Genomic DNA, 26,007 nt, shown 5'->3' on the forward strand with positions numbered 1-26,007 from the left:
TGTCTGCTAGAAAAGTTTCTATTATTTCAATGTTTAAGTATTAGATATCTGGCTAGTAAGTAACCCAGATTGCCTTTTGAATTTTATTATGTACTTGTCTCCTTGTTTTCTTTATCAAGGTATTTTTTCTGTTCACTACTGCAGAGCTAATACAAGAGTAGAGGGGCAAAGATACATTTTTCTGTACTTCATTTTTCCACAAATTCAACTCAATTTCTTTTTCTTAGAAGCTGCATTATTGGAGAAAATGTTGTAAAACTTTTCATGCTTGAGGGTTATGACACCCTGTGTGAAGCATACTAAGAAAAATTGTTAGAAAGAAATGTTGCAGGCATGGAATTAAAATGTAAAGAGTTGCTAGAAATTTAGTTTGGCATGGGCATAGATAACTTCATACAAACACCTCACCTATACAAGCAACATGGAGCACCATGATAAGATTGTAATCATATCCCAAAGATTTTCTAGCTGAGGCATGGGTGTTATATTTTGTTAATGATTAAGAGACACTTTTGCAGCAGGAGCTTGGTCATAGACATCCCAAGGAGATGTTTGCTAAAGGGTATATGGTCATACAAATGTATTGACCTTAAAATATGGAATAAAGAAATATGAGGAAGATAAATAAAAAGGAATTAAATCTCAGTTGAATAAAAATACTGAAATACTAAAAATACTGACATACTAAAATAATTTTTGTTTCCAAGCACTATTTTCCAATCCACCATTTGCCATCCTGGAGGTTCTATAAGCAATGGGATGCACAATTTAACATGGTAAAGAATGTGACAAAAAGTGAACAGATCCTGCTGCACACTGAAACACAGAAAAACTGCACCTGCGTTAGAAAATCAGAAGCTGCATATGTCCTCCCACATCAGTGATTTTTATCTACTGTTTCATCTGCAATTTAAATCTGCTTAATTGCTTTTGACTTTAGGACTTCATCAATGGCAATGCTCTTAGGTGACCTTACCTGTGCACCTGTTTTGAAAACACAGGAAAAAAGTGAAAGCAATTGCAAATATGACTTGATGCAACAGCAGCAGCTGCAGTAAACAGGATACAGCCATAAAGACTGGATATGTCCCTAAGGAAACCAGTGTGTAATTCAGTTTCAGATATAAACACAGAGAGAATAACAATATGAAACAAACTCATAGGTGAATATTCCCTCAATGAAGGGTTCACTTGAAGGTCTAAAAATGCAAATTTGATAGGAATCCTAATGTTACAAAATATGCTATGTGCACATATATGCATTCTGTTACTCCTGGGACTCCCTCTGCTCAAATAGTCAAGGAACAATTTGAAAAGTGTTTAAAGCAAAATTCTCACCAGTGAGGATTTTTTTAACCCTGTTTGCTAAGAATCCCTAGACTGTATAAATCATGTACTGCATTTGATAAATATGATTAAACAGCTAAACTCAGAGAAGTTCTGAAGTAAAGAAGCCTACGTTTATGATAGTTTTTCTTACATCTTGATTACAGTGTTGCATGTCATTAATTTGCATTTACTTCTGTGCTTGAAAGCATCCTCTACTTCCATTTTATCACAAGCTCCAGTGATACTGAAGTTGCCAATTTTACTGAGCAGATTTTGTTAGTAAATGAGAAGTTCTAATGTGAAATACTTTCGTGTGTATTAATCAGCTTTTAGCTACTGCATGATGTTCAATTCCTTTTTTGCTGTGTTTTGCTGATCCTTGACTATAAAAACATAGTCAATGAATATTACAGTTTGCTTTCATGGCACAGTGTTGATATTCAATGTCTTCTATAAGACAGTGCAAATTCAAGTTCATTAAAAAATAATTCTGAAATTTTACAGTTTAAAACATAAAACTAAAATCTGTAGCTGAACTAGCGTTCAGAGATATTTATCAACCAAACCTATAGGCTTTGGATTTTTCTTTTAATATAAACCCCACAATGATGGTTTCAATCAGTATAGAGGGTTTGCACTTATAACTGAAAAATTTCTGTGTGTTTTGTAATGGCCTTTGTGAAGCACAAAGGAAAAGCTGACTCCAAGTGACAGCCATATTCTGTACTTTCAGAGGTAACTGAAAACCACATTAGACAGCTCCAAATTTTGTTTGGATTCAGATTATATAATTTTCTTGAAGTAGCCCTAAACTAAAATTATATCAGGTATAAATCTCAATAATCTTCAATTTCAATATGTTTGGATTTTGGTTTTCTGGGGGTTTTTGTTTGTTTGCTTGCTTATGTGTTTTTGTTGTTTCTTTATGCTTTTTGTTTCTGTTTTTGTTTGTGGTTTTTGGGAGGTTTTTGTTTGGGTTTTTTGGGAAGTTTTTGGGTTTAAGTTTTTGTTCTTGTTGTTTTGGAAGGATTTTTTGTGAACACTATTTAGAAATTTGTGGGGGAAAAAAAGAGAAGGACTACTCAACCAGTGATAAACCATGTGGTCTGTCCCTAGCAAAGGAAAGCATATTCATCAAGCTGCTGCCATAGTACTGCTCAGCAGCAGGAATTCAGAGAAAAGGGCTTGTCACAGTGAGGGAAGTAGAATTGAAAACACTACTTGTTTGAAGGAGAAAAGTCTTGTTTGCAACAAATTTCTTTGAAGTAATAGCAAGTTACAGATGGTATATTTCACAACAAGAAATTAGAAGAATGACACCTGGGACATCAAGTAGCTGGATATTAGAGAACAAGTCTATTTGCTTAACTTCTTCAATCCCTTAGACATTTGGACCATATCAAAATGACTTGTTTAGGACTTTAGATTTCTAGTGATGTATTTTCTTTGAAGCTTATCTGGTCCTTCTTTCCTTACATGGAAGTTTCTGTTCAGGACTGTCTTTGATATAAAAAAACAAATCTTTTTTCTGACACTGCTCAATATGCAGAACATTGCCCTCCTTCTTCTTGGAATTTGTGTCTTTTTCCAGTCCATGTTTTTTTTCCTGCCCAGTCATTTCTAGCTTCTGTTCCATTTTCTCCTTAAAACAGCTCTTAATAGGGTCACTAACAATTTCCTGCCATCCAGTTCCAAGAATCTTTTCAGTGTTCACTTTCTTCTAGGTCATTCCACCACTTTCAACAAACCCTCTTGCTGCTGTCCTTTCATGCCTTCTCTTGGCTTGCTGTCAGGCTTTCCCTTGTAATAATTTACTGTTTGCTTCTTCTGTGTCTTCTTTCTTATGCTCCCTTTGCAGAGCCAGTCTTCCCACTGGAAACTCTGCCTCCAGCCCACCACCCTCTTTATTGTACTTTCTCAGCTCTCCTATCAGAGTTTTGTTTAATTTAGTTATGCTGATGACTTCTAAATTTGTTAAGTACAGTTTTCTTTCCTGTTTATAGCACTTGCCATTAGATGGTTATTAAACCTTAAGCTCAAAAGAGATGTTTTCTCTCAAACACCAGTGTTTCTCTGATGACATTTCTATTATTTTACACAATGTTTTGCTGCCTCTGTTGGCTATCCCATGCACTTTATGCCTACTTACACATTCAGTGTTGCCTGTCCTTAAGATAATTTATCTCCTTTCCCAACACCAAGCAAATATATTTTTTTCTGATTCTCTTCTTTTGAGAGGATTTAACTTGGTACTCAGTCACTCTGATTAGCAGTGATCTAATTCAGCCTCAGCCATTATTGCCTCATTAAAAGATACTGTGTTCATTCTTTTAACAACAGTCATAAAATGAATTGTAACAGCTCAAAAAATTTTATTGCAAGGAATATGAAATATGTGAGAAAAACTTAGAAGTTGTTGGAGGCACTGTTATTCTTTGCATCACCTAATTCCAGATTACAGTTTGGAGTATCTTTATTGCTTGGTTACATACCACTGGATGTCTCACTGTACCTCTGCACAAAAGGCACATACTTTTTACATCCTACTCATTCACATGGATTAAGAGAATTTTAAGGAACAAAAATATTCCTTTCCTATCCAGGTGTCCAATCTGTCTTGAAGAATGTTGAGGTGATCTTGATCCCATAGAAGTCTCCATGCCAGCAGGCTCCATTAACTTAAACCCCTTGAATTCTTTGTCCATCACTGTTGGCAGGCACTGACATTGTCAGAAATACCACTTTCTTATCTAGAGAATGAACTGTAAAAATCTAATTGTCTTGGTAATGGTGTTTAGAAACAATTTTCTGTGAGGCAGTTCTCTCAGATTATTTCCTCTATTTCAGATTAATTCCATAAATTCTAAACCTTTGTGTATTGGGAAGCTACCAAACTTTAATTTACAAGTGTCAGCTTGTTAACACACATCAGTTCCATATTTGTAAATTACTGTTTGCTTCTGGATCTCTCTGAATTCCAGCTAGCTGCTAAGGTTTTTCCTACTGAGTAGAAGAGAGCATTGTCCCTTCTTGTTCTGAGATAATATATCACAGGGCAACGTCCTGCAGAAGTGGGGATTAGCCCTGAGCCCACTGGCTCTCAAGAGCAGCCAGCTGCCTCATGGCTGTGCATCCCACCAGGTACAGCTGCATTCAGCAGCAGCACAGGGCATACAGGTATTATCCGCAAAAATTAGAGTCAATGGCATTTTCAGCATCAAGCCCTCTCTGAACAGCCCTGTATGAAGAGTGGGTGCTGGCTGAAGAAGGTCTTTGATGACAGGGCTGTTCAGTGGTCACCCAGTTGCAAACCTAACAGCAAGAGGAAAACAAGTTCTGAGTTAAAGAATCATGGGCAGAAAAACTTAGGCTTGGTAGACACAACCGTTCTCAGTCAAATCTATATTTTTTGTTGTATTTCTCTTTAGGAGAATACCATGACATTCCAGCTATCTTGAGTGCAGAGCTGTATTTAAGCACAGAGGCTTGCACAATAGCCAACAATTCAAGGGCAAAATTGGCCAGGCTGTTTTAAAACAGCACTGGAGTGTACCAATAGACTCAGAGCGGATTTCATACCGGTCTAGAAGAAGTTCAGCTACTCATTAAACCACGTTTTACCATGAATGAGAATTTAGAAAAATATTTTAGCAGCTATTCATCCTCACACCAGTCGCACTTCCAGCAGTCTCACACTGAGTCAGAGACGCAGCATAAAGACAAAGCAAGTCCTTCACCAGCTCAGCTCTTCACAAGGGAAGGCAAGTTTCCTTTCTGTTAGTGCAGGATGCAACACAATGGATCTCAACTCTAAATTAGATTCTCTAAGCAGTGCTACAATGGAGATATTTAATAATAACAATTAGTCTGTAAAATGTACTCTCAGCAGCTGTCTGTGATGCTTTTCATTGCAGTATGCTTTCCTCATTGCAGTCAGTACCACTGACATGCTGTTAGCAGGATAGCATCTACTTTATATGCTCAGACATTGCCCCAGAATTAGAAATGGTGGTTGCAACTTTTTTCCCTTCTCATGACAGATGTATGCTCATGATTTGCAAGGGCTTGGTGCATTAAAAAAGAGATTGCTATTAATATCATGCTGGGTTTTCTTAAACATCACCGACTTGTCTCGGCACTCTACTATTAACAAGTCACAGCAATACCCCCCTAACCAGAATCATATCCCAGCACCCACTCAATTTATTTTTGTTTTTAAATTCTTCAAAATACCAGCTCTATTTTTCAAATCCTAACTGCTTTTCTGAGCTGGTATTTAGCTGAAAAATACTTTTTTTCTTTTTCCTGGCAGCATTGGCACTTGCATTTCCCCTTTGCTGGAATTGGTGCTCCTTTAGTATGGCTCAGTCACAGTTCTAAGCTCTGCTGTGCTTTTTACTTTACTGTCAGTCTCAGAAACCTCTTTATTCCACCTTGCTACTAAAAGGAGAGCCTGCTTTCAACTTCAAGTCAAGCTACAGTTGTATTATTCTAAAGCTTCCTTTGGAAAAAAAAAATTAGAACAAAGTCCCCATCAGCGGTAATTAATTTTGACAGTGTGGGCTTTGTAGCAATTCACAAACCTGTACTTTGTGCATCAGCATTCCTTATTATTCTAATTAAAGTGGAACATTGTGCCCTCACCAGTCATTAATGGGTTTTCATTTTGTAAATGACATTTGCAAAAGTTAAAACGGGCAGTTCATATGAAGTCCACAGGCAAGAGCGTTAAAATTAGCATCACCATAGCAACAGTCTTCCATCATTAGTATTCAGGGCAACAGCAAATGTTTTGTTGTGCTTTTGTTTCCGAAAAAAGATTTTTCTTCACTTGTCATTCATGAATAGAAAAGGCTCAAACCCATATATTACAGGTAAAATTATTATACTGATTTTGATGTCACTGTTCTAGAATTTCCCAATTTTTTCAAGGTATTTATTTTTCAGGGCAGAGGTTGAATTTCACAATCTCTACAGCTGTGTACATCTAACTTCCCAAGCGACACTTATCCCTTGCCAGCCTGCTGCTCAATGGTACAGTTTCATATAAAGTCTGTCACTTCTACTCAAGAATCCGTACCAAGTAACAGATTTTGCTGAGAATCTGTAAAAGATGCATGCACAACAAAACATGGTCAGTCCTCCCGTTACATGAAGAGTGCATCTCCTCTGTGCTGGGTTTGGTGCTTAAGTGATGCTATTTATACATCATTATTCCCCCCTTCTCATTAACTGAAATGCGAGTGCACATATCATGTCTAGTGAAACAATATTCAAATATAATCTTGTCTTGCACAGTTTAGGAGAGAAGAAATGGCACCTCCTGCTGAAAGAGACCAAGGCAGATTATAAGCATACTCTAAGTCCTTTACTGGAAGAGGTGGGGCTGGCAACCTTTTTTCCTCAAAGTTTAAAGAGGACTTAATTGTCTGGAAGCACATTGCAGCAATATTTTTCAGTTTGAGAAGGAGTTTAGCACCATATCTCCTAAATGTACCTCGAGACTTCCGGCTCACATAGGTCTGGTTCAAGGAAAAGCACATCGTCAATACTGGGAACACAGCAGTTTTCCTCTAGAAACAAATATTTTGTGTGCAGGCAGAGAGGGGTTAAGAAAAGCAAAGCAAGAGGAAAAGATCTTACTGAAAGTAGAGGATGAGCAGGGTGAGGTCAGTAGGACTGCTGGTTTACTTTGCAGTACCCTGGATTTTCAGTAACAGGCACAGATCAGAGGTAATCAAATGTTCTCTAGTGTTATGTCTCTGGGTTTTAATTCGGTACAGGAATATTCTTTCTTTCCTCTTCATCTTCTTAAAATACTTCATTTAGCATAATTTTGCAAAGGAGAGTCTTTAACGAGTAAATACACTCTAGTGCGTCGTAAAAGATGGGGGGATTATCCATTTCATGAAAGGTATTCTTGTATTTTAATAGATGAGGCACATTTCCATACAGTGATTCCTCTCTAGTACCTGTCCTTGCAGTATTGATTAATTCTTCAGCTAGTGAAACCTGCAGAACTGGAAAACCCTTAAAATGGTGAATACTTATACACCTGAGGAAAATCACTCTCAGATTAACTAAAAACTATCCATGGTGGGTTACCATTTGGTGTTTGGCCCTTGGAGGGCTTTAACACAGAAGGGGATAGCAGTAACTCTAAGGTTCTGAAATATCTACCTATATGTTTAGGTGTTCAACCTCTTTCTTTTCCAGAAGCACCTTTTTGCTAGCACAAGTTCTGTGCTAGTTTCCTTCTGTGCTGATTCACTCCACTTTTTTCCATTTTTTGGTGGCTTGTCAGATGCTTTCTGGGAGATACAGCATGCCAAAGCAGTTCATTTTCTCTTTCTTAGACTTCCATATCCCACTGCAGTGAAGATACTTACTGAACTGTAATATCTTGCAGAAATTTGCGATTTGATCTTCACAAATAAATTCAGTGGAAGAGAGTAGCATCATAAAAAGGGAGTAATTTTCACTGAATCCAGAATGTATTCTTCATTTAACTAAAAGGTTTTATGCCTAGCATTCTTTCTAATTTCTTTGTAAATCTAAGTTTAATACTAGTTTCTTGCATTGCTGAATCTTATAATCATCAGTTAAGTAACTTACCTTTTTTTAAATCAGCTTTGGAGATCTTTTTAGATTATTAGGTCTTTGCAGTAATTGAACTATAACATCATTAGAAATATTTACCTAAATTGCAAGGGGTTGATAGCCTTGTTTATTGCAAAAGTGACAGGCAGAGAGGAAGGATCTGTGACAGACTTCTGTTTTCCATTCCAGACTTCATTCTCAGACAGACCCTTGAGCAGTGGTGTGGCAAATGAGAGGAAGCTGCCAGTTTCTTATTTATCCAAACCAGTTAAATGCTGTGTTTCCCCAAATATATGTAGATACTTTCTGCTTAGGCATATCCTTGAAAAAGCTACTGAGGCTGTTCATTAAAGATGTTTCTGCATTTGGTCTGGAAATACAGAAGGAGATGCAGTTCTGTGAGCATGGATTTCAGATTTGCCACACTAGTTGCAGATTTCCCTCATAGAGAGTAAACTCTGGAAGTAAAAGCAAGCAAATGAAATATCCTGAACTTTCTGTTTCATAAATTATTCTTCTTTAAAACCATATCCAGCTTCAGCCTAAAGAAACCCCAGAGAGTGGGAATAAGTGCCTTGCAGCTGTTTCCCTAAGTGTAACAGACTGTATTTTGTAGCTGGAAATGTCAATGATTACAGGAATAAAAAATAAAAACCAAGAGTTAGAACTACTAAACCAAAACCACATTTTTATTTCTCATCTATAAACTTTTAGTGCAAGTAATTGGAAATATAGGCATCTTGAAATTTTACTTCAGTGTTTAGAAAGAAATTTCTTCCAGATTTCTGGCAGTGATATCTTTTTAGCCAGTAGGACACTGCTGCTGAATACCATGTTTTAGCTTTAAACTTCAGATTACCTTAAGTATCACCTGAAAATCAGAGGTTAGAAAACTGATTCCCAAGGACCTCATACTGATGAGTTCATCATCATTTCCAAACAGAGGTTTGAACTTCAGAATCTAAAGTCAGCTATTTTGATATAAACCACTGTGAGATTATGTTTTTGGCTATAGTTGCACTTACCTTATTTGTTTCCTAATTACTGCTTGTTAATGGGACTGCTTATGCTTTTAATACTGCTGTAATATTACCAAAGAATTCCATTGCAGACAGTGCTCTAGATCTTTGTATTTGACAAATACTTATTCCTGCACATTACTCATTCATCTGCTTTTCCACTATTTTAATTTTGCTATGGCACAAAAGCAATTAAAACCTTACTAATATGGTTATTACATATTAAAACTTGCTTTCATATGCTATTATATCTTCTCCTGTTTCCAGTCTGAAGGAAGAGTAAATATCTCATTGTACTCTTAATAATCTTGAAATGAGCAGAAGAATCAGAGGACTCACAGGTTGTGGTGGCAGCAGTTTAGGCTCTCATCAGATTTGCTGCCCGAAGTTTAGAAATCAAATTTAAGTTCTTCATTTAAAGCAGCTTGCATGGATTGAGAGAAATGTTCATTGATTTCAGCAAAGTTGCTTCTTGTTTTTACTACTGTAAAAGGGATCAGAATGTGGCTGTCAGCATTCCCTCTCCTATATCATGTTTTTTCACATCGGTGCCCAAACTATTGTAGAATAAGCATTTGCCGCTAGCAGAACGCAAAACTGTATCTGCACGGTGTTCTCTAGAGAAAATTGAGCGCAAAACCCTCAGCGCTGCCTTGCTCTGGGGCGTTTGTTCACCATTCTAGAAATAAGGAGTGGAAAAGAGTCTGTCAGTGTGAATCCTTTAACAAACTCGCCTGTGAGGGAATGCCCACTCGTGCTCTCTCAGGAGTCTTCTCTGCTTGGAATTGAGTCAGCCAAGGGGAATCATTTCTTGTGTGTCAGTGCCGACGTGGTTTTGGTCAGTGGGTGTATCTCGAACACCCAGAGACCTCCCAAGCAATTTTTCTTTTGGAACACATGACTTTCAAAGTACTTAGAAACTTTTCCCCCAATTTTATCCATTCCAATTAAGTTTCCACTGATTTAAAGAGATCTTTCTTACTCTTACTGACTCCTCTTTGCTGTTATGCTGTCAGGATGACTAGGTGGTCAGAGTGACCCTGAGAAAAATTCCAAAGTCTCTTTTCCCAGCCCGGCGCTTGAAGAAGGAGTCGGGGCTCTTCATTTCTCGGTCTCAAAGTTGTTTATTGTATCTTATCTATAAAATTCTTTCTCCTGTCCTGCCGAGATCCATCCAGCAGGACGGCCCAGGCACTCTGCCTGCCCCCAGGGTGGTGTTATGTCTTTATACTAAAACCTACGTGTACAATGTTTACAATTACTTTCCAATACCTATCACCTATGTTAGACAGTGAGCTTCTACTCTAAACCAATCTGTAACTGCCAACATCACAGCAGAAGATGGAGGCCAAGAAGAAGGAGGACAAAGGCAGGATGTGCCCAGATCCCTCCATCTTGCCCCCCTAAATTTCCATTCTAAAAACCCCAAAATCTACTTTTCCACATTGTGATAAATTCACTATCATTCTACCTAATTTGCCGTGGCTTGCAGATCTTCCTCTAAGGTTGGTAATTTGCTCCACAGGTCATAATCAAAACCACAGGCATTTTGGGCTCTGTGCCAGGGTCTCTGAGCCCCCTGGCAGGGGTCTTGGCTGCTCAGGACAGCCAGAGGGATGTCCTGGGTCCTGACATTATACAAAAAGTTTATCTCCTGCAAAAATAGCCCTTTAAAGACCTGAGAGCCCAGTGGTGCTCTGACATCTCCAGTCTGGAGTTCTGCTCATCTCTTCAGCCAGTTCTGTGGCACACTTCAGGGACACTGACAAAGATTGTCGCTGCCTTGCCCTGCCTTCCCTTGTTGCATCTTGCAGATTTCCAGCTTTCCTCAACTTGCTCTTTGGTAGATCCTGCCAATAACTCTTAGACATTTATACCCAAACATTTCCTTAAGTCTCAACTGCTCTGTTCTTTGTGGAGAGTTTAGACAAAAAAGGCAACCAACCCAGAAAAACATCTAGAAAACTGCCTCCTCCCTCATTGTCCAGACTTTAGTTTTCTTGGACAATTTGATTGCCACAATCTTTCTTCTCTGAGCTCAGTCTGCTGCAAGGCTCAGCATTCTCCAAAACAACAGCTCAAATATATTCTAATTTTATACTCTTCAGATCTTTTAATACTCACCATATTAAAGTGATGTGTATCAAGTAAGAGCATTTGCCTGCAATTTTGTTTGTTTGTTTGTTTGTTTCTGAATCCTTCCTGAATCACATAGCATGTCCTTTTTGTCATAACTCAGAAAATAACATATGTGCTGGTGAATAATGAGTAAATCTTTTCAGCAAAATAAGAATAATTTGGGGGGTTTTATCAATGCAAGCCATTCATAAGTGTACCATGTGCTGACAACCTTTAACACAGCTTCACCTCACAGCTAGTGAGACCAAACAGGTGGCAACCCACAAACAGTGTCTTGTTATCTCTGAGGAGCTTTGATCTACCTAATGTATAATAAATAAGATACTGCATTTTAATAATCTTGTTGCTTTCATATCACTTGTCTTGCAAGTTCTTATTTACAAAAACTCATCCTGACATTGTTGGGTTTTTTTTAATTTGATTTTTTTGATCATTTATTTATTTCACCATACCTACCAGCAGACAGATGACACAACAGCTGGAAGTTATTATACTGTATACGCACTGCTTCCCTGCCCACCTTTGTCCTCTTCTTGTGGCTGCAAAAGATGTAACCACTTTTTTTCATTCTATTCCATAGAGGAGGCTGACCAGATGATCATTTTAGGTTAAGATACTGGGTAACAGAAAATGGAGCTAATCCTAAAATTCCCCTTGTTTTCTACATGTACTCCTCACTATAAGGCCATATTATCCCATTATGCCCCAGTAAAGACCAAATTTTTTTTTAACCAATTAAATAAATTTGAAGAGCCTCCTTTAAAATAGCATTTTTAGTTCTGCTCTTACATATAAATATATACCAATCTAGGTGTGGTGTTGCAGTACTTTTAGCAATTTAGTATTCATACTACAACTCGAATTCCACCTACTTACTTGTGGTCAGTCTGAAGGTTTGAAGGCAGGGAGGATCAGAGCAATCCATCTCTGTTTAAAAGGCACTATAAAGCCAATTATATTTACATAATATATAATAATATAGAATCAAAGAATACTGCTGCATTGCTTATGATTAGGTATTCCTTTTATTCACTGAAATCCAGTGCTGAATTTCTCACCAAACTATGCAATGTCAAACTCAGCATTTAATTAAATGTTAAGTTAGAAAAAGAAAAACTATATAACAGGTAATTTTGCTCTAAAAGGTATTTAAAATTATCCTCGTAATTGCAAATTATACAAAAAAAAAGTAGAGAAAATATGATTTTAGCATAAAGACCTAAATTAAGAAAGTAAGAACTGTCTTTTTCGGTGTTGGAGTTGGTGGCTGATTATATAAACTATACCCATCTAGGAACAAGTTTTAAAAAAAAAACTTAAGTGCATCAAATTGTTTTGAGCGAGAAAATGAGATAGCCTGTCAAAGCAAGAACAATGTGTGCTCAGTAAGGAATGCAGCCAAAATTTTGTTTGGAAGTAAAATTCAGCTCAGTGTGTAGAATGCAAGGCACTAAAAGGGTTAGAGCATCATCACTACACGCTGTGCTCTTGCAGCTCACAAACTTGGCAAGATGCAGAAGTGTTGTGTGAATACACAGTCCAAGGGAGCAGAAGAATATTCTTCTGAATTCTACCTTTTACCAGTTTCTTACAGAAATTTCTACCTAAACCACTGCTTTGTATATAAATCTAAGAAAGAAAGGCTGGTATGCATTGGGAGTGCTTCCTCAATTATATAGCATTGTCAAAAATTCTACCAGTTTATTTAAAAAAAAAAAAAAAGTGGAAATAATAGTTGTTTTTCTTAGAAAATTTGACTGCTGCAAACTTTGGAAATTACTTATAAAGTATTCAGCAAATTACACTGGTAGTGACTTTGCTTTGTCAGAAGTAGTTGCTTTCCCTGGTTAAAATTCCCTGGTTAAAAATTATTGGCTTCCGATTACCAACTGATTTCTTTGTGAAGCTCATCACAAAAGCTTGAGGATCTAGTGCAGCAAAGAACTTGTGACTGTCCTGCATGCCAGGTAAATCCCAGGCATTTGAGCTGATCCAGAACTCGTCTGGCTCCCCAGTGTAGGCAGAGGTTGTAGCCATTCGATGGATTTATTCTGCAGGCCCAACTAGTTTCAAAAAGACAACTTGGTTTTTTCAGCAGTTCAGTTCCTACATTAGGCCTGATAATTTGAAATGACAAAAATTACATTTTTACAATCAAAACTTATAAATCTGAAGGAAGTCATGCTTTGGGTCACAGGAGCACTAAGTGGGAAGTAGAGGAATACCATGGCCTGCTGTAGGTAGGGCCATCCACCTCTCAGCAGTAAGAAAAGGGTCACTCTGGGAAATTTGGACCAAGAAATGGCAATTATTCTCAAGGCAGACACACATAACAGTGTAGCTAAGATAATATGCCATAGAAAGTTCAAACAGCCAAAATATTGCCACATTTGGAGAGTTGCTCCCTCTTGGCTATTTCATAGACTAAATGGTTTAATTAAATACCAACATAGACACAGCCCCACTGGCCTGGGTTTCTCCAAACTGAAAGAAAGTTTCATGTACAAAGTTGACAAGGAAATAATTAGTAAAGACTCACTTTCTTCATCTCTTATCAAACATAGTGAACTGCTATCAACAAATTGTTTTCATTGCATAAATTCCCTTTTATTAATTTTTAATTTTAAAGCTCACTAAAGCATGATGTTTACAATGAAAACTATCAGAAAAATTAAAATATGGCATAAATATAAAAGTATTTCTTTTGGGAATGGAAGACTTTTAAATGGTGATACCTTACTCACAAACAAGAAATACATTTCTTCAGTTTGTTTCCTAAAATGCAATTCTTAGAGCAAACCTTAATATGGAAATCCGCTAAAAATAAAACTCTCCAAAGGTTTTAGCTCAGTATTAAATACCCTGGTTTGAAAAAATCCAGTGGATTAGGGGGGTCTAATCCTCCACTCTCTGCTTGGGTTCTACTTGGCAGAATTCTTAGTCTGTCAGCTTCTGCAAATCTTTGCAAAATTATTTTTATCCTTAATAAATTATTTGCTCTGTTAGTTACCCTAAAAACAGAACAAATTGAGGGACATGGGTAGAAGGACAATAATTTGAAAAATAATTGCAGTAGAATTTTAAGAATGAGAATGAAGAGCAACTGCAGCAACAAAACTGTGGAAAAGTAACAAGAGATCCACTTCTCAACACTGACAAAGTTTCAATGTCCATAAGCAAAATAAATTTTATTGCTAAAGTACAAAAGTATTTAGAAATTACATCTTAACCCTGTATAAGGTTGTAAATCTCGTTTTGTTTTATTATTTTCTCTTGCCTGATGTATGTTAGTATAAAGGCATTAACTAAAGTGGTGATAATTATTTGCAAAATGACATTTTGTTCTGAAGTTGGCAACCACTGACCAGAGCTGTTGATAATAATTGAAGAAAAATTATTTACCTGAAGAGAAGAACGCTGATTTAAAACAGCATCTTTTTTTTTTTTTTTTTTTTTTAATATGACAAACTGATTTTGTTATTTTGGGATTAGAGATGAATGCTCAAACACCTGTAATGTTTTATGAGACACAAGGGGCGACTTTAGAAGATCCTTCTTTCTGACTTTAATGACAGGTAGAAAATCTTCCACACAGTACACAATATTGTACCTATGCATTAAATTTATGCCAGTATGAAATGGCAAATTCTGGACACTATTAAACAAACAAATTGTTTGAGTGCTGTGCTCTGCATTTGTAGTGTACCATGTAGATATAGAGAAATCTTGGTTTAATTTAATACCTTCTTTTTTCCCTGGAAAGAAGTTGACAAAAACTGTGTGATGTTTCTTAGGCCTGATAACAAGAAATAAGGTATTTTGAAATTTTAAAATAATCTCTCTTTCTGTGTCATGCAGTGAGGGAGATGATGAAGATGGGTAACTTCACTTAGTGCTAGCAATAGGAATTTTCTCTTTAAGGCTGGACTATTTTAGAAAAAGCTGAAGATTTTGATATAGTAGATGTGTAGGCTGACATTTCTGATAATGTGTTCAAAGGAGTTAGATGTAGCAGCAGGAGTCTAAGAATGTTAATATAGACCATAACTAATATTTAAACCCTTAATATTTTAGGGTTGTGTGGACTGTTCAGCATTTAGATTGCACCTTTGAAAGCAATTTCCTAAAGAAGCAGTAAATAGCTCCAAATACAAATGTTTGTTTAGCTCAATGGGGCAAAATGCTCAGTATAGAAAGAAAAGAAGTATTTTGGCTGATTTTGAGCTAAACACATTCACCATTGATTCGATACTGGACTGTGGAAGGTCCTTGAATTCATCTGTGTACCTTTGATCATAAATGTCAAGGCTCTTTGATGTCTGCTCTTTGGGCAGACAAGGCATTTCTGATTTTCATTGCAAATTTTTCACAGTCAAATTTGGCTGTGTTGCGAGAAAGGAAATCATCGTTTTGCATGTTTATTCTTTCCCTAAGAGATTCCATTTTCTGTTAAATAACTGAGATCAGAGAACTGAATGAAAGTATGCCAGTAGAATTGCAAGCTATTTGAGACCTTGCTGAGATGCACCGTGAGACGTTTGGCTCAACTGTAACACATGAAATACTGAAAGTGCACCTAGACATGGGGTTCCACTAAATGCTGTTATTAGGCCTTGATAAGAACTAAGTTTAAAATACAGTGCAATAGAGTTTAGCAAAACTTTTTCCTATCAGCTGGCACCTACAGGATTCTTCCCTGAATTAACTGCCAGCTACTGTGCTGGGGATAGGAGGAGCTACACAAAGATCTCTAAGTGTAAAAGCTGGGAGCACTGCTTTGTAGGGAGAATCATAGTATAGTTAAGCACATGGAAGGTGCAGAAGCTGTCTGGAATTATGTGGAGCATGTGCTAAAGCATAAATGCTTGGACTTGCCACAAGATACTTAAATGAAATCCTTTTCATCAATGAAATCCACTTACTAAGAAATAATTTTTATCTTACCTCAAAGTTCCTTTATATCCCTCGTTACTGAAGGGTTTAAGTGCTAACATACTTTTAGATTCAATTAGGATAAAATAATATCTGTGCCCTAGGACATGGCTCCATTATAGCTTCTGTCTCTGGAAGCCCCAGTTAATGTAGGCATCTGTGTGCCTGTAGTTGTTTCAAATGCCTGTATAGAAACACTGATTTTCACTCTTTGGCACAGACAAGATGAGATTGTTGCCACTTGCCATTACAGAGTGCTGCCAGAGCTGTATGAACAATTGTCTCATTTTCTAGCTAAAGTATTTTTTTTTCACAGGATATTGTTTAGAAATGAAATAAGAAGTTCAATTTCAGGAATGGCATATATTAAGCTTTTGCTTTCCAGATGTTTTTTCTTGCTGACCTCAGGTTGGGAGTAGTTGCTCAACCCTGAACCTGAAGCTGCATTTCTATGCAAATAAATTATGAGAAATGTCACCTGGATCAGATGAAAGAGTTAGCCTGGTTGGAATTACTGGTGAGGCCAGTTAGGTGGAGCTGCCTCCTCTGCCATCAGCTTCTCTGGGCTGTTTCCTTTCCCCAGGTGCAGCGCTCTGCTCTCTGGATCCCCACGTAAGACATTTAGGAAAGGAGAGAAAGCAGTCTTGCCATGCAGGACTAAGCTTTGCTCATCTTACACCATGGTATTGGGAGAAGCTAAATCTGCCTAGTTTAGAAACCCTGCCAATGTGATTTAGCAGGAAGGGAGAGCCATCCCTTCCCACATTAAGGCTCTGTATGGCCCAATCAAGGGAAAAGGTTAGACTAAATCTCAAACTGATCTTTGCTTAGGTAACAGCCTCAACATCTCTGGGAAGAGGATGAAAAAGCCTAGTGTGTACATAAAAATAGGCAGGGCCTCTTGAGTTTGAATTATATATTATGTGTGGTATATTATTGATGAAATAACATGGTAGTTAGGACAGGTTGAACATACATTGCAAAGCAAGAGAAAGTACAAGTTTCTGTGAGAACACAGCAAAGCATTCATTGCTAAAATACAGGCAGAATACAGACAGCAAAACATGAATGCATTAATTCAAAGGTGCAAAATCTGCCCAACTAGTGGTCTGACTGGGAACTTGTCTGTATATAGCTGTCATAAAATGAAATAGATTTCATTGTTCTCTTCCTTTACTACCTAATTGCAGCCTTACCATTGGAATATCCTAGCAAATAATCTTCAAGCATGATCTCAGTGGCTTTTTCCCCAAAGGAGTATTTTCTCTTCAATATGATTTTGAAATAAAATCCTTAATGTAAGAAAAAAAAATCTGTTTGTATTTTATTAGTCACAAAAACTAGATTTAATAATATCAATATGTATATTATGGAATGCAACACAACCAAAAGTAAATTAGTACAAAAAAGAAGGCATTCTTCTCCTTTAATGTCTGTGGAAGCCTTTGGAAGAGGAGGGAGCTTGTTAGGGATTGGGCATGCAGGGTGAGCAGTAGCTGGGATCAGGTTTTCTGGTCCTCAGTGAAGGAGGACTGCAAGATACAGAGTTTCTTGATATGGAGATCTATACATTGATAGGAAACAGTAGAGAAGTTAATGATTTTGTAAGCCAGCTTTTGTGTTTGCAACACATAATTTTATGCATAGAAGGAAAGATTTTGAGGTGAAAAGAGCGCCAGTGAGTGAGTTTATGAAATCCTTCTTATTTTAATCCCTCCAGGAGGCAAAACAATCATTTATTTCCAACTGGGCATGCAAAGAAAGGAAAGAAATGGAGTTTGTCTTTGCTGCTTTGTTTAATTTATCCTTATTAGTCTGCATTTTTTTCTCAACCCTACCCCCTATAATGATAACCATTCATTTTGCCAACACAGATTCCTCAAACCAAGAATTTACTATGGTCTAATTATAGTTTTTCAAGTCTTATTTGTGCATTGTAAAGATCAGCAGGCAATTTTGTTTGACCTAAGATTTCAGTTGGCAGATTTTAAGTCTTCTTTGTTAATATATATATATGTGGGGTTTTTTCCTCCTCTTAGCTTTCCAAAAGCCTTACTTCAGAAGGGGGTTTTACTGCTTTTAGTTTTCTAGCATTATGTCAGCATTTCGCTTCTCGATCTCCTGTTTTTGGGACTATTCACACTCCAGTTCATCTCTATCCCAGAAGAGTAAGGGTTACTCCTTCTTTAATTTTCTTTCTTTGCTGTGGTTTCTTATGGAAGGGAGAGGAAAGCTTTTGCTATTTACAGGAGCTTACCTGAAGAGCTCATGGCGCTGGTGGGATCAGGATGTGCCTTCCACCCCTTCCAGCAATGTGTGCACTCACACCCACCCTCAGTCCCACTCAGCTCCTCTTTTCAAGGCAGCAGTAGAGACTGAACACTCTGCCACTGTCACTATCACCTTAAAAAATGAATGTAGCCTCTCGAAATTTTCCTTTCCAAGATCTCATCAGGCTGGAATTCATACATATATTTAATATATTCAAAATGACAGGCACCCTCTCATTCACCTTTCAGCAACAGCATGCAGTGTGGTGCAACATAAGGCACACACAGGCTGCTCCTGAGGCTCCACTGTACCCATCTTGTAGGGTGACTAAGATTTCACTTTTAATCAGGTGTCCTTCCTGTAGCAAAAGCAAATACAGCCCAAAGGAATGTGAAAGCTGTGCTGCTGTGCATTCAGCAGGAACAGAAGTGTTCCTGCCACACGTGCCAGGTACCAATACTTTCCATACTAGGCATTATATTGCTGCAAGCTCTGTAATATTTACTGCAGAATTAATTTTAAAATTTAAAAAATAAAAAAAATAAAAAAGAGGATACATCCTTCTCTGTCTATTCCAAGAATATCTCAGTGAAAAAAATTTGTGTGAGCTCCATTTAACAGTTTCCTGCCTTGGAGCGCAGAGAATGAGCCCTGGGTAAGCACCAGCTTTGTCATCCCTCATGTGGGACAGAGGTTGGGTGTCCCTCTGGACAGGAAGGGGTAGGCTGCTCCTTCCCCAGTACCTGTGGTGTAAATGATTGATTTAAAGTATACTGAACTTTGAATGTTTTACTAGTTCTTTAATTTACAGTGCAGTGTTGGGGAAAATGAATGAAGCATTTCCAAACTGTTTTCTTTGTTGCATTTACAATATTTTAAAGGGTTTTCAGTGGTAATGTGCAAAAAGGCAAAAAAAAAAAACCAAAAAACCAAAAAACAAAAAAAAAAAAACAACAACAAAAAAAAAAACTAGCAGCATCCAAAACCAGTATTCTCTTCTTGGCTTTTCTGAGAGAGCTATAAACAATTGCCCAGACACCATAAAGGTGTCAGCCCTTGGAGCATATTTAAGACACATGAACCAGAAAAGTGCCATTGTGCCATCCTAATTGATTTTTAGCATTTATTTATACCAAGAAAAAGAAAATAGACTCAGACAGTGTAACAAATTGGCCAGCACAACACAGGGCACCACAATATCTTCTTAAATGCAAAGCAAACTAATCCACTGTCCAGATAACTGAGAAATGGTAAAGCCACACTTACAAGGAGGCTACACACTTCAGAGAGCTCTGGAAGTAAGACTTAGCTAGTAGGAAAATGTTGTATCTTCACCTTCAATGACAGTAAAATTAAAGAAATGTCACTTTAGTTTTCTAGCTCATAAAATGCTAAAGTTACAAGCAAACTTGTACCTTTAATGTCTGCCTTAGTTTTAGGCAAGTCCCAGCCCATTCCTGCAATTGTGTTTCCACATCTGTCTGTAACATGGAGTGATGATGCTAATCTTGTACACAAAACTTACAAAGATTTATAATCAGCTGTTAATGCTTGGGAATCAATTAATTTGTGTTCATATAATTAGTTTTAATGTGTACATGAGTCTGGCTCTTCATCGAAAAGAGACAACATTCTGAGAAGAATTATTAGAACAGAAAAATTTGCTTTCTTAAATGCAGAAATTCCAGTAACCCTTTGGACAGCAAGCAATGCAGTCAGACTGACTACAAATCCAAGTCATCTTTTTATTTTTCTTTTTTCCTGAAAGAGTTTTGGGGTAATAAGACCACTTCTAAATATCATCCCTCATTTTTTAGGCAGCCGTGATTTCCCTTTAAGCACCTGGTGTTATTAAATGTTGAAGACTTAGATACATTGATTAGATACAGCCCAGGACAAAAGAACAATGTAGGAGAAATAAACACTGCTTTTCTTCTGATTAAAGTATCTATATAGTGCACAAGTTGACTGAGTAGCCCTTGCATTAGAAAAGCACCACAGGGAATTAAAACTCTGCTTACTCTGTAATCCTGTTTTATTATTTATAGGGAGGTGACTATCTTTTATCAAATAAATGGCTTAAAATTAACCATGGCATAAAAATTGGCTTCAGTTACAAATGCCAAAGACAGCAGCCATTTGCATTGCAAGCAAAATATATTTATGTAATAAATTATGGGTAGTTTAAAAGTAATTTGGAGTAAGAGTGGTATTACTTGTGCACATTATACAGCAAAAGTATAATTTTCAGGTCAATCAAAATAGCTAAAAGCTTTGATGAATTTGGAGACAACAATCAGAACTACATTAAATAGATTTTTTTATAAAAATCAATTTATAAAGTCAATAGGCCTTAATCCCTTAATCCTTCAACATTCTTGTTTTGCCCAGGATGTTCTTGAGTGAGTAATAGTTTGAGTTGGGAGATCAAAGGGTTAATTTGCTTTTCAATTGGAGAATGACTCAGAGTTACCCTTTATTGTAAAAAAAAAAAAAAAAAAAAAAAAGTGATGTGTGGGTGTAAGGTAGGGAAAAAGAGCCAAGAAAATGGATTCACTAATTGGGGTTTTCACCTGCTGTGAGTCTAATTGAATACAATGCTTTAATTGTAACTCAAGGAGAAAGAAGATTATGCAAAGTATGAGAAATTCAGACTGGTTTTTAAATTCTTATTACTTGGCACTATTGTATGGGAAAGAAGACCAGCATGATAATAGCAGCATCAAGCTTCTGTTACGGCAGGCCAGGAAGCTCCAGAAACAGTGGAAATGGAAGGAATGTGTGTCAGGGAATCAGTGCTAGATGCTTCTGAAGGAAAACAAACCACTTTTGCTGTGAAACGTCTGGCCCCTGGCTGCCCCTCCCTTTGTGTGACACGAGCAGCTGCTCTCCCCTTGTGGGGAACCCTGAGGTTCCTCCCAGCTAGAATGAAAATCATCCTACTTTAAAGACTTAAGGAGAGTTTTGTCACTTCTTAAAACTCGACTAAAATGCAAAAATGTGAGACTGCTGATATAACACAATTGACAGCCTTCAGCCAGTTTATTCATGTCAAAACTAAGACACAGTCAGAGCAATTGTTGCAATACCAGGTCCACTAAATGAAATGGAAAATTCACAGTCTAATGAGTTTTAACATGGCAATTTATGTTTGCAGAAAAATGATTCCTCTCTTTTCTTTCCGTATTGGGGTAATATTATAGGTACAAGGTTACTGAAAACTGTGAGTTAGATCTGTTAAACAACCTAAATCATCTAGAAACTAGGAGAATTTAACATTTAATTCCAATAATTTTTATATTTACACTTGAGGGCCTGAGGGGTTGAACCTTGAGCATCTCTCACATTAATGCTTCTAGAAAAAATACCTGTGGGCTTTCCTTGAACTGCTTGTTGAACTTTTCTTAAAATCAGATAATCCAACTACCTGGAGCATTAAGGGGAGCCCTAAATTTCCTGGTGCTTAGGCTAACACCCTCCAATTTCAATACCTACTGACATCCATGCAACAGGGGTGGGATGAATTTTTCATGATTCTAGGTGTGCATCTTCCAAGTGTAAAAACAGGGAGACTCTTTTGTGCATTTGAAAGATTTCAATTTGATATTAGGAAGAAATTCTTTATTGTGAAGGTGGTGAGGCACTGGAACAGGTTGCCAGAGATGTTGGAGATTCCCCATCCCTGGAAGTGTTCGAGGCTGGAGAGGGCCTTGAGCAACCTGCTTTAGTGGTAGGGAAGGTGGAACTAGATACTCTTTAAGGTCCCTTCCAACCAAAAGCACCCTATGAATCTGATTTGAAAGACATTGTTTTTGGGGTGGCTTTACCAGGAAATCACAATATGCAAGGCTTGAAAAACTACTTGGCTATGGGAAGAAATGGAGCTTTCATTAGGCAAGACTGGCCACACTGATTTGAAGTGCTTGTGACACCAAAAGGAGATTGTTGGCTTTTTGTAATGCATAGTTTGTGTAATGCACATTGCGTAGGAATTAATGCAAAGAAACATCGCAACAGTAACTCGGCGTGAGCTGAACTATTTCCTCTGCACTGACAGATCCAGGGGAGAATCTCACCCTTCCTTCCCTGCAGGGCCAAGGCAAGCCCTTAGAAATGAAATTACCTGATTTCACTCATGAATAAACCACTCAGCATTTTAAGCACCGAAATTAAACGCTGAGAGGGGAAAAAAAAAAAAAAAGGTGCGGGTTAAGGTCCATTTCAAATATGTCTGGATTCGGTGCATATTTTAGCTAAGTTTTCTTCCCAAGCCCGCTGAAGACGAACTGATTTGCCGCCTCTCAGCACACGCCGCTCTCTGGCCGGCCGGCAAGCGCCAGGGCAAAAAACACCCCAAAAATTATAAAAGAAGTCAAAGGAAGCCCCGAGGGCTTCCTCCAGAATAGCTGCACGACACCGGGGAGACCGGAGAGGGGCGAGGTGCCCTCAGCCGCCCCGCAGCCGGGATGAGGGGGGAGGTTCGGAGCTGAGGGCGGGCAGCGCCGGCACCGCCGCCGGGAGGGAGCGGGGCGGGGCGGGCAGCGCCACCTCCTCCTCCCTCCCTCTCGCTCTGCCTTTCCCTCCATCCCTCCCTCGCTGCCGCCGTCCCTCCCTGTCGGCGGGGCGGCCGCAGTGGCGCTGAGCGGCTGGGTTGGGCGGACGCGCTGTTTCTGCCTCCGCGGCGCCGCCGATCCGCCGCCGCCATGAGGGAGCAGCTCCGTGGGTAAGGGCGATGCGGGGCGCGGGCGGCAGGTGCCGGCGGGGGCGCGGCCCGGGGCCATCCCGCGCTCCGCGGCGGCGAGCGGCGTGGCCGGCCGCCGTCTGTGGCGGGCGAGCGGCCGTATCTGTCATCGCTTACACGGGAAATCGCAACTTGCCGCCCGGTTTCTTGAGGGAACTTAAAAGGGCGTTTGGTTCGGCGCCTTTTCCCCGTTCCCGAGGCCGTAGTTGGGCGCTGGATGCGCCCCGTTGGCACACGTAGGAGATGGCGGTGTGAGCGGCACGCACGCGTGGCGCTACCTGTGCCGGTGCCTGTACCTGTGCCTGTACCTGTACCGGTGCCGGTGCCCGTGCCGGTGCCCGTGCGGGGAGGGGAGAAGCCGCGGCAGGGAACCGCGTTGGTGCCGGAGGTGCGCGATGCGCGGGGCTCGCCCCGTTGCTCCGCAGGTTCTGGGGGTAGCGCGGTGCTGCGCGGCGTCACCTGCGCTGAACATCGCCTGTGGGGCAGCTCGGGCCGGGCGTGAACTTCAGCGGAATTCCTGAAAGCGAACCTGCTCGGGGGTGTATGGCTTCTTCCCCCCCCGTAATTTCATGCTTAGAAGTAATCTTTCAAGTTAATAGGTAGAAGAGGCTGGGAGGGGATTCCCTCCGGGCGGTTGCACTGCAAGTGCTGTATTTCTTGTTGCTATATGGCACCTTATATTGCCTTTTAATAGCTGCTGTAAAACATCTTGCAGCCTGGGACACCGGAGGTGTCTTGCACAGGAGTTGGGCAGAGAGGTGGTTTTTGCAGGCGTGTGTGTACAGAGCTGGGGAAACGAGGAACCTGGTTATATCGGGGATCTTTGACCTTTTTAGCACTAAGGAATTGTTCAAGGCCATCGCTTGTCTAAGCCTGGATTTGACAAGACCCTGCAGTGAAATTGCTTTGGCAGAAGTGGAGAGGAGAGGCTTTGGAAAGCAAATAGATCAGCCGAGAGTGACAAGCCGGGGGGGAAAGGCTCACCCAAACCAAGCCACTGAGCGGGAATCTTTTCCCCTGACAGAGCAGACAAAATAAATGTTTAACATCAACGGGAGAAAAGAAGGGTTACTATTCAGTACTTGACAGCTGATATTTGGCCCTTCTCCTATTTTCATTTCCAGTATCGGCAAGAAACTTTAATATGTATCGGTGCCTCCCTTCAGCAGTCTGATAAATCTTGCAAAAGCCAATAAAACAGGCTAAAGTCAAATTTCTGCTGAAGAGACGCTGATCCTTGGCTTAAACAGAAGTAATCTCTGCACAGATCAGTAGTCTCTAGATTTACAGATGAAAACAGTAGTTCTTTGTAAAGCACAAAGGAGTGGCACCTTTTTACATTGCTAATACTTTCCATAGCACTAACTTGTTTTAGCTTGGGAATTAATGAAGCACTGTAGAAAGAGAAATATTAAGTCTTTCTTTGCAGTCACTGTCATCTTCCGTTGAAAACATTTTTCTTTTAAATGAGAGGTAGTGTCTATTCATAAAAGCTCTTTCAGTTGCATTTAGGTTCGTTTAGTAAAATCCAAACAACTATCATGTTTACTTTGGCTTTTTGACAACAGTCATAAGGTGGTTGGAGTAACATTTGATTCCTCGTAAAGACAGAAGGTGAGAAGTATTGTAAATCATGTTGTTTGAAAAGAGATGAGTTCCGAGCTTTGTACTATACCACTATAATTTTGGCACTTTTTTGTGAGTATATGTGATTATGGCTGTGCGATAGAATTTTTTATTCTGTGCACATCTATGCATTTGCACATGTTGTTCATGTCGCATTTGCTAATGAAGGGTGTGGGGAGAAGTGCAGCAGAACTGGCTCTGGTATCACCAGTGAAGTGAGCTGTAAGAGTTTAAAAAGGACTCTGCAGTTGCAACCTGAAATTCTTCTCTGGAGCTCAGCAGTGAATACACAGGACTTTTTTCTTCTTTTTTTTTTTTTTTAAGGGTGAAGGAGAAGAGATGCAGTCAAAAACACTTAAAAGATTTGTGAATGTTACAGTGTGGCTGGTGCAGGAATGTGGAGGGGGGATTTGTGCAAGAATTTGGGTGTGGGGGAGCATTGCTTTCAACTCCTCCTGCTGCTGATGTTGCTCAAAAGTAATATAAAAAGAATGAAGAAAAAATTACTGTATTTTGTCCAGACTGATCAAGTCATAACAAGGGAACTGTAATTCCAGTGTGTCTGTTAGGATATCATCTCTTGATTTCAGGTTTCCAATCCTGTGTGTTGTTGGCTCTGCTGACAGTGCTGAGAGACAAATCTCTCTGCTGTTGGCAGAAACAGAGTTCACACAGGCATAGTGTGACAGAATTCCCTACATAAAAATTATCCTTGCTAATATAATATAATCATCCCTTAATGAAGTGGTCCTGTGGTTCCCAAAGGATGTATCAAGTGAAGACTATGCTTTCATCCCACCAAATTATCAGTGTGTTTAGCGTGCCAGTCACACTTCCACCAAGGTGTCACCACTAGCCATTGCTGCTCGTCTTCTTTTCAGGCCTGGTTTTAATTTCCTTTCCACTTTTGCAGCTCAGGTCAGGTGAGAAAGAGGAAAATAAGCCAAGTGAGTGCTCTTACATTTTTATTTGTTTCAGAATGCCTGTGATTTAAAAGCTAGTGATCAATTTAGTAGACCTAAATGTAGAGCCAAATTGAAAAATATATCCTCTGAGCATGTGCAATATTGCAAAACTGCTGGCTGTGTGTGCCAATGTCTTTTTGTGTTGGTGGTTTGTTGGAAAAGCATTTTGAGTACTTATTTCTGCACATATTCTCACTCTGCTTCAGCTGCTGGTAGTCAAGAGGACTCAGACTACACTTTTGACGTCTTTCTGACTTGCAGGCTGTAAAGGGCCTTGTTCACCAGAGTTTGAAACTCTGGCAAACACTTTGCTGCAGATCTATTAAGGATGCTACAGCATTCCCAAGTGTGGTTGAGGCTGCCTGAAAGTGCTGAGCTGGCATTT

At 39.0% G+C, this 26,007-nt stretch overlaps 1 protein-coding gene across 17 annotated transcripts in view; it reads left to right on the forward strand.

The window, feature by feature from the left end:
• DMD (dystrophin) overlaps positions 1 to 26,007 on the forward strand; it is a 1,046,893-nt gene that overhangs the window by 938,071 nt on the left and 82,815 nt on the right. For 2 of the 17 annotated variants that reach the window (XM_064706905.1, XM_064706901.1), the window contains exon 1: positions 22,867 to 23,013. The exons of 13 other annotated variants lie outside the window; for them this stretch is intronic. In XM_064706905.1, the coding sequence (XP_064562975.1) occupies positions 22,994 to 23,013 (20 nt within the window). In that variant the 5' untranslated portion in view covers positions 22,867 to 22,993. Of the gene's footprint in view, positions 1 to 22,835; positions 23,014 to 26,007 lie in introns of those variants that run through there. 2 more of the 17 variants (XM_064706911.1, XM_064706902.1) reach the window with 2 other exon arrangements.

This window comes from Zonotrichia leucophrys, chromosome 1 (assembly GCF_028769735.1).
Source record: "Zonotrichia leucophrys gambelii isolate GWCS_2022_RI chromosome 1, RI_Zleu_2.0, whole genome shotgun sequence".
NCBI lineage: Eukaryota > Metazoa > Chordata > Aves > Passeriformes > Passerellidae > Zonotrichia > Zonotrichia leucophrys.